The 13,340-nt window shown below is 45.3% G+C and overlaps 1 protein-coding gene across 3 annotated transcripts; it reads right to left on the bottom strand.

The window, feature by feature from the left end:
- Positions 1 to 273: 273 nt before the first annotated feature.
- hipk1a (homeodomain interacting protein kinase 1a) lies at positions 274 to 12,744 on the bottom strand. 3 transcript variants are annotated; one of them, XM_070839788.1, is made up of 17 exons: positions 12,442 to 12,744; positions 10,592 to 11,362; positions 9,213 to 9,586; positions 8,997 to 9,120; positions 8,173 to 8,292; positions 7,990 to 8,076; positions 7,639 to 7,820; positions 7,327 to 7,477; positions 6,844 to 7,048; positions 6,491 to 6,609; positions 5,758 to 5,895; positions 4,194 to 4,345; positions 3,966 to 4,118; positions 3,384 to 3,554; positions 3,102 to 3,295; positions 2,835 to 2,965; positions 274 to 2,188 (listed from the first exon to the last, which is right to left on the bottom strand). In XM_070839788.1, exons 2-17 carry the CDS (start codon positions 11,321 to 11,323, stop codon positions 1,733 to 1,735), a joined length of 3,489 nt encoding a protein of 1,162 aa, XP_070695889.1. In that variant the 5' UTR covers positions 11,324 to 11,362; positions 12,442 to 12,744; the 3' UTR covers positions 274 to 1,732. The 3 variants fall into 3 exon arrangements, with proteins under 3 accessions (XP_070695889.1, XP_070695890.1, XP_070695891.1); XM_070839789.1 differs by having other exon boundaries at positions 12,494 to 12,744; XM_070839790.1 differs by lacking the exon at positions 5,758 to 5,895 and having other exon boundaries at positions 10,592 to 11,325.
- Between the last annotated feature and the right edge of the window lie 596 nt (positions 12,745 to 13,340).

Genomic DNA, 13,340 nt, shown 5'->3' with positions numbered 1-13,340 from the left:
TCACATCGGTTTGTCACATCTGCCTGTAACAGACCAAAAATCTGTGTCCAATTGTAGCTTCTCAAAATGTGCTTTTCCTATTTTATGTCATTTAAATACTGGATATATTGGGATTTGGACAGTTAGACAAAACAAGACATTTGGCAACGTTACCTTGGATATTTGTCACTGTATATTGATATTAATTGCCATTCTCTATCATTACTCTGTTTTTAGTAAATATTAGAAAAGATCTTTAGCTTCAATCATCAGTGAGTCCCAGGCACTGTTTTGAGAAGATTTTATTGCGTATATACGGGTTAAGGTCCATTGCGTGTTCTACGTAATGTAGCACGTCACAAAACAGCAGGATTGTAAGAACAACCATCATTTCACCAAACCAATGATTTGTTTAGAAGCAGTTACATACTGAACATCAATTAATATTTTTATAAATCACTTTTGTCGGATTTGATTATTCACAACTCAAACGCGTTACTGTGAGTTTTACAATTGCACTCTAAATGGCTTTGACTTTTACATGATCATGTGATAACCAATCGGATTTCATGTGCACGCTTTACTACACAAACATCACTTCACAAGACAAGAGCATTAACATTTTTCCCAATATCGTTAATGTGTTTGACAAATTAAACATAACATTAATAGTCCTCCAGCGATGGACAGTGAAAATCAGTGAAGCTGCAGTTTACGAGCCTGTCCTGAATGCTACTCCATGTCAGACACATGCAACCTTAAGAATAACTTCAAAACTGTAAAAAACATGACGTCCCCCCCAGATACCACAGCCTACTCTACGCTGAAACATACTGCATCGTTCAACACACTAAACACATAAATATAATCAAGTCGATGGCCTGTAGTAAAACAAAATGGAGAACATTTGAAGAACACAGTGACACGTCATTATACAGTACAGTACGTAGCTGACTTTCTCCATTTTTTTTTCATAATACAGATAACACGCTCGCGCGCGCGCACACACGCAGTACATTCATAAATGCAACATACAACACAGTCATTGAACTTATCACGACATATTAAACTTTAAAATAAGACATTGGCCTAAATAAGTACAGTAAGGCGATTGTGTATATGTAAATTCAACTTTTAAACAATTATTTGACTCTGACGATAATAACAATAACAATAGAGAGCAGCAAGTTCCAGTTTCTCCTCAACACACGTCGCTAAAATAAAATAAAATAATGGGGCTTAACACGTTAACAATCGGCTAAACACTGCAGTCTGTAAGCACTGCACTGGTAGAATTGGTAGGAGCTTTATGTTCGGTCCCCTAAATATAGGGACCATGTATAAAAAGGGCTACAGTTCCCGCTTGTGGGTGTCGAGGCTCGTAAATCAAAGCTGAAAGTCAGCACTTTAACCTCACACTCATTGTTTCATTTGGAAATGTAATAAACTGGAGCACAGAGCCAAAACATCAAGGTGTGTCACTGTGCTTACAGACGTCACTGATAGTTGTTAACATGCTTAGTTAGAACAGATTAAAAAAAAAAAAAAAAAACTGACCATGATTAAAATATAAATACACTCTGTGGTTATTTCGTCCAAAATAATCACAGAAATGAGGACTGGACAGTAAAGGAAAGTTAAAAGTTACGTTGAAAACAAATCTAATCACAGTCACCTGTGACGAGCTTGTGCTCCTCTCTAGTCTCGGTCTCCATTTGGTCTTCATGCTTCTGTCTCAATCAGCCGTCAGTCTCTACAGGTAGGGGTACTGGTTGAGTTTTCGCTGGTAAGTAGCACTGGAGTGGTGGAAAGGCTGCCCTCCCAGCTGCGGCTGCTGCTGCTGCTGCTGCGGCGGCTGCTGCTGCTGCTGCTGTGGCTGCTGCTGTTGGTGGTGGTTGTACTGTCCCGGGGCAGACCCCCCCAGGGCCAGGCTGCCGTTCTTCTGGAGCAGCGCCAGGGAAGAGTAGGCCCCGCTCGCCCTACCGTGGCGGGATGAGCCACCCTGCATCTGGTCCACAGCTTGGGACACAGAGGCCAGGGCGGCGGATGCCGGGTAGGCGTACAGGTTTGGAGTTGAGCTGAAGAGGGTGTTCTCATGAAGCCGGTAGGACGAGTGGGAGGACACGGGAGGGGGGTAAGTGGGCTGCCGCCTCAGGGAACTACTGCTTCCTGTTTGGTCGTTAGATGACGACATCACAGACTGCTGTACCTGAAACCACAGACGAACCACAGACAGAAGCGCCTTAAACCTGCATTCTCTCCGATGGCCAGCTGAGGGCGACAGCACTAACTCCAAATTGTCTGATTGTATGGAAGTCTAGGGGAAAATAACCCTACTTCTAACTTAATTTATTAACTCAGTTGATACTTTCCTAACAAGTTTATAGTCGCAGTCGCTATTTTCAAGACACAGAATGATGTTCATTTTGTAAATTATGGTCCCATTTAGGGTAAAATAGACAAAGCAGAGTATGCTCTAGGGTGGGACTACCCAGTGACTGACCAATCAGATTCGGGTCATGCCTAATCCTAACCAATCAGAATTTGTATCCCACAATCCGCCAGTCTACTGTGTGCACTAGTCCAGTTGTAGACAGTAATGCACCTATGAGCTATAAGACGGACAATAATCCACAGACTGTGATGATGTTGAGGACACTGCAGTTTATGCCATTTTGGATTCAGCCAGAATATTAATGCTAAGTATCTAAGATCAGAAATCTATGCTTCTCCAAATAATGTGATGTCTCCTTTCTGCTTAGTGTGCTCGGCTTTACCTCAACACACTATCAGCCTTAACAGGCACTTGGACACTGACGGTAACTGGAACATCTGCTACGTTCGAGAGCCGTTACCTGACTCAGGTTAAGAGGCTGAGATCTGCTGGATGCAGTCCGCTGATGGCGATCAATGCTGGAATCTCCCGGTCGACTGGACTGCTGAGTGGACCCCTTCTTGGACTTTCCAGACCCACTCGTAGCTTGATCTGCAGTATTGGTGCAAAACCAGACAGAACATGGCGAAACATTGCCAAATACGAAGACCAGAGAATAACAACCTACAGCTGGATGCAATTCAGATCATTGTGGACTGTGTCAATGTGGATTTCTGCTTTCAAGAACCTGGTGCTGCTGGAGCTTTGTGATTTGTGCTCTCCGCTGGCTGACTCTTGACAGAAGGCATGATGATGGCCAGAGACTTGGTGGGCTGCGAGGTGGTCTTGGGACTCAGGGGGCTGCTGGTGGAGGAGTCGGAGTCATGGGAGTCGTGCACGGTCACACAGCTGATCACGTTGGTCCTCTGGCTGGTTCCAGAGCTGCAGGAGAGGAAAAAGAGGGGAGTAAATCTTTTCTGCAAAATAAAACCCCTTTTTTAAAGTGTGAAAATTCAGGAAATGAGCTCACCAGGCAGCAGGGAACTTCCTGTCGTCCTCGTCCTCCGAGTCGCTGTGGATGGTGATGATGCTAACAGCAGGACTAGGTGTGTCAGAGATGACGATGGGCTGGGACTGGTCACCAGCGAAAGCGGAGGTGTTGTGGACCACAGAGTTGGCCGAATGCACTGACGACACGGGCCTGGAAGGGACGAAGAAGCTCCATCACTGCTGTTATTGCAAATACTAAATCTATATCTATATTTTAGGCTTTAGGTTACTTAGTGGACTTGTCCCTGGTGAGCTAAGCAATTATAACCTGTACTTCAAATAAGCTTTCACTCTTAAATTTAATATTACTATAACTTTTATTTACTGTAATTTTCTACTAATTTTGTCAAGTAAAGTTGAAACAATTAGTCAATTAGTAATTCGTCAGATTTCTTTCACTATTTTCTGACAGTAGATGAATAGTCAGCATCTCGCTCAAGAAAACTTTGAGCAAGTGAAAAGGAGACGCCAGGGTTCAAACCCACCAGCACTACAATTTATGGACGAGCTGCCACTGGACAGCGTGCAGCTAATGTGAATGTATGACAGTCTGACAGGATACCTGGCTCTGCTCTCTGCGTGTCGAGCCTTTGCCCTCTTGCCCTGCTGGGCTCTCGAGTGAGCGACCCCTGAGCTGTGGCTTTGGGAGGCAGCGTGACGGCCCGCACCAGAGTCCTGCTGGTTGACGCCATCGTACTGGCTCCCATGACGACCCCTGTGAAAGGAACAGAATGACCTGAAGCTTGTGAACGCAGCATGAAAGCGCAAAGCCCCGTTAGAATCAACTCACCTCCAGCCAGAAGCTTGCTGACTGTCGGAGATGGGGGCTCCCATGGGTGAGTCTGGCACTACTGCCTGCCCCGGGTTGTGGATGGCCATGCCTGGCATCTGCTGCCACGTGGAAGGGATGAGGATCTGCTGTGTGCCTGCTGGCCAGCCCTGCTATGTGTACACACACATTAGCGTGTTAAAAAATCTGCACCAGATTCAAAAACCTTAAACTTCAGCAGAGAAAAAGAGAAGAAGGTGCAGTGAGTTATTTTCTCTGAGGATCATACTGAAATAAAGGCATGATCGGCGCATGCAGTTTGCAGACAAACACAAACATCCCCGTCTCCGTCTTGCACAAAGGCTCCCAGCAGACGTCAAATCAAGACTAAGGCCTGACACACTGACAGCTGAACAAAACTCCACATGACGGTGCACGGCCACCGTCTGCATCTTGTTTCCAGACTTATTCCTGTGCAGAGGGAGCTGCATTTGTTACTGCTCAAGAAGAAATGCACTGACAGAGAGTTAGGAATCTGTAAATATCAAACTTAGGGAGAGAAAGAACACAACATGCATGCCATACAGTCCTGCTCTGTGAAAGAGGGAGAGGGTCCAGAGACAAGACAGTCAACCTAAAACTGAAGAGAATGTGTTAGTCTGAGAGAAGGAGAGGACGGAGTGAAAGTGTCAGCGCTCGTCTCTCTGCTATGGTGACAACTGGAACATTTGTTAAACAGCATCAGTGTGCCTTTTATCTACCACTGGGGGGCGCAAACGTTCTACACATGGTGGTTTAAACTTCTGCAATCACTTTTCATATCTTGATAGGAGGCTTTTGGATTAACATTTTAGGAAATCTGTCTTCTGGCACAGAGTAAGATGAGAGGATCGACCTCTCTCTCAATTAGATTTAAAGCTGCAGCCGGTTAGCTTAGCTTAGCATAAAAACAGGGAGCACGGGAAAACAGTACTGATTAAACAGTGTTATTTAGACACTTTGAATGTTCACACCATGAGAATCTCCAATGGCGAAAAAAGAGATTTTGGTAACAGTGGAAGTGCTGTGCACCCCTCTACCAAAACAACTTCAGATATTCCTCTAAACTCTGTGACAGCCTGCATTTAACGTGTTCCTCTCTAAACGGGGACACAAGGGGCCAGATGTATTGCATGGATACATTACATATGCTGGTATGTATATAAGAATTATGTGTGCTCCCCCATTTCCCTGTCTGGTGATCCTTCTGTGACGCTGCACTTAATGAGTGCTGGAGTGGACACAAATATCAATGTGCAGACATTGAGACGTTTAAGGGCGTCTCTGCATCCCTTTATGGTCAAATTTGGGCATGAGCGCCTCGTTCCGCAATGAGTTAGAAAACAGAACCGGACACACATGCAGCTTTATAACACAGACTTTTATGCATCTGGCCCCTGAAGCTGCAAGCAGAAGCACAGATCAGAGTGGTGTGTTGCACGTGTCCCTCGCCCTGCTTTACGCCGCTGATATACACATGCTAGGAGGAAGGAAGAGGAAAGAAGAGCTTGCAGCTGACGTGGCGGTTGTGATGATTGTGTTTTACCAGCATGGAGGCATTCTGATCCAGTAAGCCACCGAGGCTTTCACCCGTGCAGCCAACTGGCAGCCGGACCGAGTCTAAACGCGGCATTCCTGCCACTGAGGCGTACAGGCTGCCTATCAGCAAGGGGTCGAGGGAGGCCTGGGAGGAGGTGCGAGGGGAGGGTGAAAGGAGCGGAGGTGTTCAAACAGACTGACAGAGACGGACACATCTGAAACAGACCCACTCTTCTACTGAATCTTTAAGAAGAGGGAGTCTTTGCTTTGGGTTTTCAGTGAGAGTCAACACCAGAAGAAGAATACTGGTATTCACAATCATCATGAGAGAATTTCTTGTGAAGACAGTGGAGAAGAAAACACATTTGGGATAAAAAAAAAAACAAAACAGAACGAACAAACACAACCAATCACATGTTCACAAACCCCAGCACAGATGCAGAGGGTCACCGGGGTCGCACCCCTCCAAAGGGTCACAACATCAATCTGAGCGGTGAGGATTAAGGGGGCAGGTAAAAAGGAAAACAAGCTCTGCTGTACAAATCTGTTTTCATGTGTTGGACTTTTCTCTAATGTTTGTTGTTTTTTTTTTTAAATAATGGACAATTTTACCTCTTAAAACTGCTTTAAAGAGCCACGAGCCAAAAAGGTTGGGAAAATTGTGCTTGAGTAGCGCACTTGGTCATGTTTCACCACTGCTGATGCTGCTGAGTGGATTAAGGTGCAATAAAACTCCCTACCTGTGCCAGCATGCCGGGCTGGATGTGAAGGGACTGGGACGACTGGTTCTGAGAAACTAAGGGTACTGAGCTGTCCATCCTCACTGGATAACCAGAGGGCTTATTGGATGTTTGAAGGCCTAAAAGGAAAAGATGGAGGTCGATCACATTAGGTCAGATCAATTACAAATGTATACAAAAAGAAATACTAAATGTCAAATACACATTAAAGACATTTGGGGATTATGAAGTTAGCTGCACAAAAGCAAAATATCATTATTAAAAGGGTTTTTTTCCTTTGCTGGTCAGATTATTGTAATTTATAAATGTGAAGTGAGATGACACACTAAGACACTGCCATCTCGTATTCTCACCCTGAATGGTGGGGGGGCAAACTATTAGAGTTTGCTGGAAGGGCTCGGTCTGGGTGCAGAGCTGGGTGGGTCTGGTCTGCAGTGGCACGCCCTGCTGGGTCAGACCAGGGATGTTTATGGTGGCCTGCTGGTAGAGGCCGGGCTGGTAGTTCAGCAATGGGACGTTGCTGCTGAGGGACAAGGACTGACCTCCTGTAGAGGCCATCTGTAAAGCAGAAAACGTCACATTCAGTGCCTGAAAAGATGAGTCGAGCTCAGCAAGAAAGTCCAGGGGCCTCATTTAGCACGGTAAGATCGAGCTCCGGTGTGCGCATGGGTTTCTATGCGTAGAAATGAGTGTGCACACGGTTGATAAATGAGGCCCCACAGCCATCACATTACAAAGCTACTGATATAACCTGCATCGAGTGCGAACTGGATCAACAAGAGTAATGTTGTGAAGAAGAAAATGTCCCAGAGGCAGGTTGGAGGTGATATTCTCACCTGATTGTGCTGGTTTAGTTGGCTGCTGAAGGTGACGGTGAGGTTGGTGGCTGCACTTGGGGTATTGCTGCTGGCAAACATGTTTTTTCCATTCTCAAAGGCGCTGCATCTGCGTTTGCATATATCCATGTTTTGGAAGCAAGACTTCACACTGTAAAATAAAACCAATAAATCAGTCAAACAGGAACACCTAAAGCAGAACAGCTAAACCACAGCCGCCTCCCCAGTAGTTACTATTTACCACAACCTGAATTCAACACCTCGACTCGTCTCCTCTCTAAAAGCTCTACGGCTGAGCAGCAGCTGGCTTACTGTGAGCTGTGAGGGAAGTGCAGCAGGTGTGTCATGGTGACAAAGGGGTGGTTCAGTGTCTTCATGGGTGTGATCCTTTTGTCTGCGTCTAGTGTCAGCATCTTCTTCAGCAGGTCGATGAATTCCCGCCTATCGGCCTTCTCTGCCAAGATGTCCGTGCCCTCCAGGTTTGTCATGTTCACCTGCACAGGGACAGGAAGTGGATGTTATTATCACTACATCAAATTTCTGTTAAAGTCGTCTGGCACGCCCACAAATGATCTGCCTACTCTGTGTGCCTGGAAGGGGGAAAATTAAAATAAACAGTTCCAGTAACAATATAACGGTCAACTGTAGGAGCTTATCCCTCACCTGCATCATATCATCCAGACAGTTGAAGATGTATTTTCTTGCCTCCTTTGATTTGATGCCCATTTCTGACTCGTGCTCTGCAGGCGTCTGCGGAAAAACAACCGCAGACAGACCTCAGTATATGTGCAGATGTCTCAAAAATTGAGTGCGTCCCACTTTGTGGGTCCGTCTCTTGCAGCTCACCTTGAGTCTCCAGAGGGGGTAGCTCGAGTCAGGACCTCTGTTAAAAAAGCGGCTGGTCTTGGTTCCGGCACTCAGCAGGTACTCTGCTGGGAGGCCCTGGGTCTGGGAAATGTAACGAATCTGAGAGAGACGGTTGGGAAAAAAAAGTCAGCTGCTACTGTGCGACAGTTGTGAGTCCAGTATTAGCGGTTTCTACAGTTCATAACACCCGAGGGCTCGTTGTGTTAGCCTCTGAATCCTTTACATGCAAACCTGAGCTGTGCAAACAGTTTGATAAGTCATAAATCATCACTCTCATGTCTGAAACCCTGGCAAAGTCAGACATTTTTCACACTTTGCACCCATTCACAGCCAAGTCCAGTTCTGTGCATAAAAAAATGAAAGATCTGCATCTTGATATGTAGACCTTACAGTAATAATCATACTTTGTGTCTGTGATTGTGTACATTTTGTTTTTTGTGTTACCTACTTATGGATTCCCTTTCTCAGACGCTGTGCACTATAGGCCATGTTATGTTTGCTTACATGTGGATGACTCATTATAGGTGTAATAATAAGCTCAGGGAAGGCATGGGGGGGTGTACTTGCTCTCACTGTTATATGATGTGTGAATATTAAAAGAAAACCCCTCCATGACCCTTTTTTACACTTTTTTACAAAGATCAAACGTTCAACAACATCATTAGTGAGCTTTAAAGGTGCTGGCAAGCGTATTTTCTTTACTTTGAACAGAGCCAGGCTTGCTGTTTCTACCCTGTTACTAGTTGTGCTAAGTTTGAGCTAAGCTGAATGTCACTTTAGAGTACAGGAGTGCTGCAGCTCACCTGGTCATACTCTGAGGCACCAGGATAAAGAGGCCACCCCAAGAACAGCTCAGCAATGACACATCCCAAAGACCACATGTCGATCGCCTCACAGAAAGGAAGGCCCAGAATGATCTCCGGAGCTCTGCAAGCACATGGAAATTGACAAATGACATGAGCGCACTTGGTAATTAATACAAACACAATGAGCTGATTATATCAAGCTAACGTACTCACCTGTAGTATCGTGACTGCAGGTAGGTGGAGCAAACTGCTTTGGACACGTGGCTGGCGGAGCCAAAATCGATGACTTTCACTCTGTACGGCTGCCGCAAAGGGTCCACTAACATAATGTTTTCAGGCTTCAGGTCTGCGTGGATCAACCCCAAGCTTTTTAGCTTCATCAGAGCTGTGGCGACCTGCTGCAGAATAGGCCGTATGCACTTGAGCAGCAGAGGGCTGAACTTGCTGTGCTTCAGGAAGTCGTAAAGGTTCTGCTCCAGCATCTCAAACACAAGGCACGTGTGGTTCTTGTGCTGGAAACACTCGTACGAGCGGACAAAGTTGAACTCATCTGCGTTCTCTGTGCTCAGCCTGCTCAGGATGCTCACCTACGGTACAGGGAGGAGGGAGAGGAGGATGAACACACACAGCTACAATCTGTTCATTAATAGACAATGATAATGAAAACACCAGTTAACACTGGCTTTTAGCAAAGTCACTGCATATCTCAGCCAGCCATATTGTAATTTTCTGAATAGGTTCAAATGGCATCAATGTCCATGTTAGTTGTGCTAAACATGATGATGCCTTAGAAATGTCCAAAAAACATATTCAAAGTTCAATCACAGCAACAAGAATAGTTCACATCTATGTGTTTTATAGCTTTTGTCTAACTTTCTAACGTCTACTTGGAAAAATCATATTCTGTAATAATTTATTTAGTTTTGGAACTATAATTCCCATAATGCTTTGGAGCACGCCAGCATAAAATATAATGCTGTGTTCATGTCAAATCTGGGTTATCGTAATTGCAAGTTTCCTTGTAAACATCATCAACTTCCAAATTGAAATTGTAAATGGGAAGCTGATTTTTTTTTCTGAAAGCTTTGATCGATCCAACTTGAAAAACAAATATGAAAGCTCGAGGTCAGCCCCGGATCATCGTTCAAACCCAAATTCAATACCTATTGTGTTATATAGTGATCATACAACCATCTTGATGACGTAACAAGTTGTTAACATGGGAATCTTTCCCATCTCTATCATCAGTCCCACATCAGTCAGCAGTGGGTTTGAACTTGAGTCCCATTTTTAAGGCGTTTATTTACATTTTGGCAAAATCACACCATTAAACATGTCGAATTAGCTCTTAGCTGTTACTGTTTGTGCTGGATACGTGGATGTTCAGGCCGCTATTACGGGATTGATACTGAAGAACAATTCAGAACTTTAGAATTATCAGGCAAGATCTGAAGTTATAAGGGGCATCTTTTCTCAAGGATTTCTAAGGAGATTTCTGGATGTTTATATGAAAAATCTAAGGGTTAAAGATTGAGAAGAGGTTTCTGCTTGTCCACCCTGAAGTTTTATTCTTTTCAACACATCGTACTCACTTCAATTTGACCTTGCCGAGCATAAGACGGATGGTTCTTCAAGATTTTAATAGCCACTATCTCGTTTGTGCCCCGCTTCCAGCATTTTGCCACCTGGCCGAAGGTCCCGCGTCCCAGGAACTCGAGCACCTCATAGCTGTTGGACATGGAGCACAGAATCTCGTGCTGGACCAGCTGGTAGTCGCCCTCGCTGTGGGAGTTGCTGCTCTTCGTGGTTGAAGTGGAATGTGCAATGGACTGAGCTGTGGTGGTCCCCCCTCCACCGCCAGTGCGGTTTGAGACCACGGGGGCCGACAGCTCCTCCAGTATCTGGACGCTGTCGCTGCTGTCCACCTCCTCGCTCTTCCGCTTCAAGCTGTACTGCTTGTGGTAGAGGTCGCACGGCTGGGAGGAGGACTCGGCATCCTTGACACGACGGCTGGAGGAGGAGGAGGAGGAAGAGGAGGAGGGAGGTCCGCGAAGGCTGCCTGTGCTGTCTGCTGCCCGCACCACCGTCTGCTCCCGGGAGCCGGCCGTCGGCGGGTGCACCTGGTTGGAGTTGTACACTGGGTTGAAGTTGGAGCCAGAAGTGGAGGGTGCAGCTCCCTGGGTGGGGCTCTGCTGGTAGTAGCCATTATCCCCCAGCTGGTTGGACACATCCCAGGCAGGGTTCTCCACTTTGAGCCTCTTTGAACGAGAGTAGGCACTGGAGGACACGGAGGGAGAGGAGAACACCTGCAGCTGCGACGCCATGTCTGTGGACGAGATCAGCAGCGACCATCAACGGGACATCTGCAAAACCCCAGAGACAGACATTTACACGGCTGGAGTTAAAATAAGAGTTTGTCATCTACTGACGATAATGGAGACAAGATATGAAATAGATCTAGAACTGCACCAAGATGTTAAACGTTTCAAGCTTCCATTTTCTTAAATGTGAGATTTTGCTAATTTTCCCAGTCGGACAAAAAACAGTCACCAGTGAATGATTTCTATATTTTCAAATTAACCCAGCAATCCTGCAATCTTCCCACGAACCCCGTGGTGACTTCACAAATACCTCCTGATTGTGAATCATTGGTCTAGGGAGTATTTACAACAGAGGGACAGTGTTTGTAGGAATGTGTCAAAATAAACTACAGTGCCCAAGATTCTCCACACGAAGGAACACTTCATCGTAGCAATCAGAGGGCTGGTTGTGTCACTGTGGAGGAATTAAGTGAATGAGGCTTTAGCTACACAGTCAGCAGTTAGTTTTGGTATTTCCATTGGACTGACTGGTGTTGCACTGCAGCTTTAGGTTACTTTAATGATCATCTGTCATATAGTCTATAAAACAATGGAAAACAGTGAAAATGTGCCTGTGACAGGTTGCCACAGCCCAATGTGACATATTTTTCTTGCTTGTTTTTGTCCAACCAACAGTCAAAACCCCAGAGATACTCTATTAGCATGGATACAACACAGAGCAAAGCAGAATATCCTCATGTTGGAGAAGCTGCTGCCACAGACGGGACGGTGTCCAAAAAAATAAAGTATTATTATTAACAAAAAGTCAATTTTCTTTCTGTCAACTCATCGGTTCATTTATTAATCAGCCAAGAATTTAAGCTCTTGACTGATGATAAGAAAACATGGAATATCACCAGACTTATCACACTACATAACACACTTGTGACAGTTTATCCATCTGTGTGCTCCCACCAAATGCTCTACTGTCTACCTGCTGCGCCCCACCTAGATGAACCATTATAAGGGTCAGGGTTTTGGTTTATGGCCCCTGATCCTCCAGGTGTCTGTGCAGGCCACTGAGGTAAAGGTACCTGCACTAGGATGGAAATTAGGCTTCACCTATGCATGAATGACAATACCTGTATTTGATGACTGAACACACCGTCGCCGATCTGACATTTAAGGCCTCACCATCTTCTCGCCGGGCTCTGTGTGGTGCTGCAGCTGATCAGCTGAGCTGTTAGCTGCCCGCTGCAGCTCCCACTGTAGCAGGATGGATGAGGGCTGAGCTAACAGCTAGCTTGCTAGCTACAAGCATCCGAGTCACATCTGACTCAAATCCGCAGTCACATCGCGTGTCAAGCAAGCAAAATGTGCATAATGTCACTGGAGGTGTCAGATGTCATCATGATGAGCGCTGTCGTCCAGACAGAGCTCCATCACCGCGGAGTGTCTGCTCGCCGTACTTCCTGTCCTGCCGACGTGACGGCGAAACGTGACGCACGTCAACGGCGCTGACCGTCAGCTGCACTGACTCCGGTGAGCCAAAGATCGTCTATATTCACTACAGTGCGTATCAGCGACAGAGCCAAAGATCGTCTATATTTATTACAGTACGTTTCACTCATTATCAATGACATCGACTTAATACTTTTCTACAAAAAACAAATGATGATAAGCTTAAAACACAAAATCAAACCAGTCACTCCCAGTATTTTCCTATTAGTTGGTTGAGGTGGAGCTGAATTTAACGATGTTTAATGATGTTTTTCCTTATGGATTCATCTTCCACTTATTTTCTCGATTAATTGTTTGATTGTATGGTTTGTAAAAAAAGAAATCAATAAAAACACACACAGCTAGAGCCCAAACTGACACCAGAAAGTCAAATCATTAAAAATAAATCAATGTTATTAAAATAATTTGAGTCAAATTGCAGTGATGTTATTCTAATTGCCCTCTTTTTCTTTTGAAACCACAATGTAAATGTAGACATTTACTGAGGACAGAGATCCATCCTGTGGTCAAAGTCTGACGG

The sequence above is a fragment of the Pempheris klunzingeri genome, chromosome 11, assembly GCF_042242105.1.
Source record: "Pempheris klunzingeri isolate RE-2024b chromosome 11, fPemKlu1.hap1, whole genome shotgun sequence".
NCBI lineage: Eukaryota > Metazoa > Chordata > Actinopteri > Acropomatiformes > Pempheridae > Pempheris > Pempheris klunzingeri.
This window is presented reverse-complemented; position numbering and strand designations above follow the sequence as displayed.

Excerpts from the sequence above, each read along its gene's own strand:
- hipk1a (XM_070839788.1), bottom strand. The coding sequence starts at position 11,323 with ATGGCGTCGCAGCTGCAGGTGTTCTCCTCTCCCTCCGTGTCCTCCAGT. Across the intron at positions 9,587-10,591 it reads CTCGGCAAGGTCAAATTGAA|GTGAGCATCCTGAGCAGGCT; the intron begins GTGAGTACGATG and ends CCTGTACCGTAG. Across the intron at positions 8,077-8,172 it reads ACCCCCTCTGGAGACTCAAG|ACGCCTGCAGAGCACGAGTC; the intron begins GTGAGCTGCAAG and ends GTTTTTCCGCAG.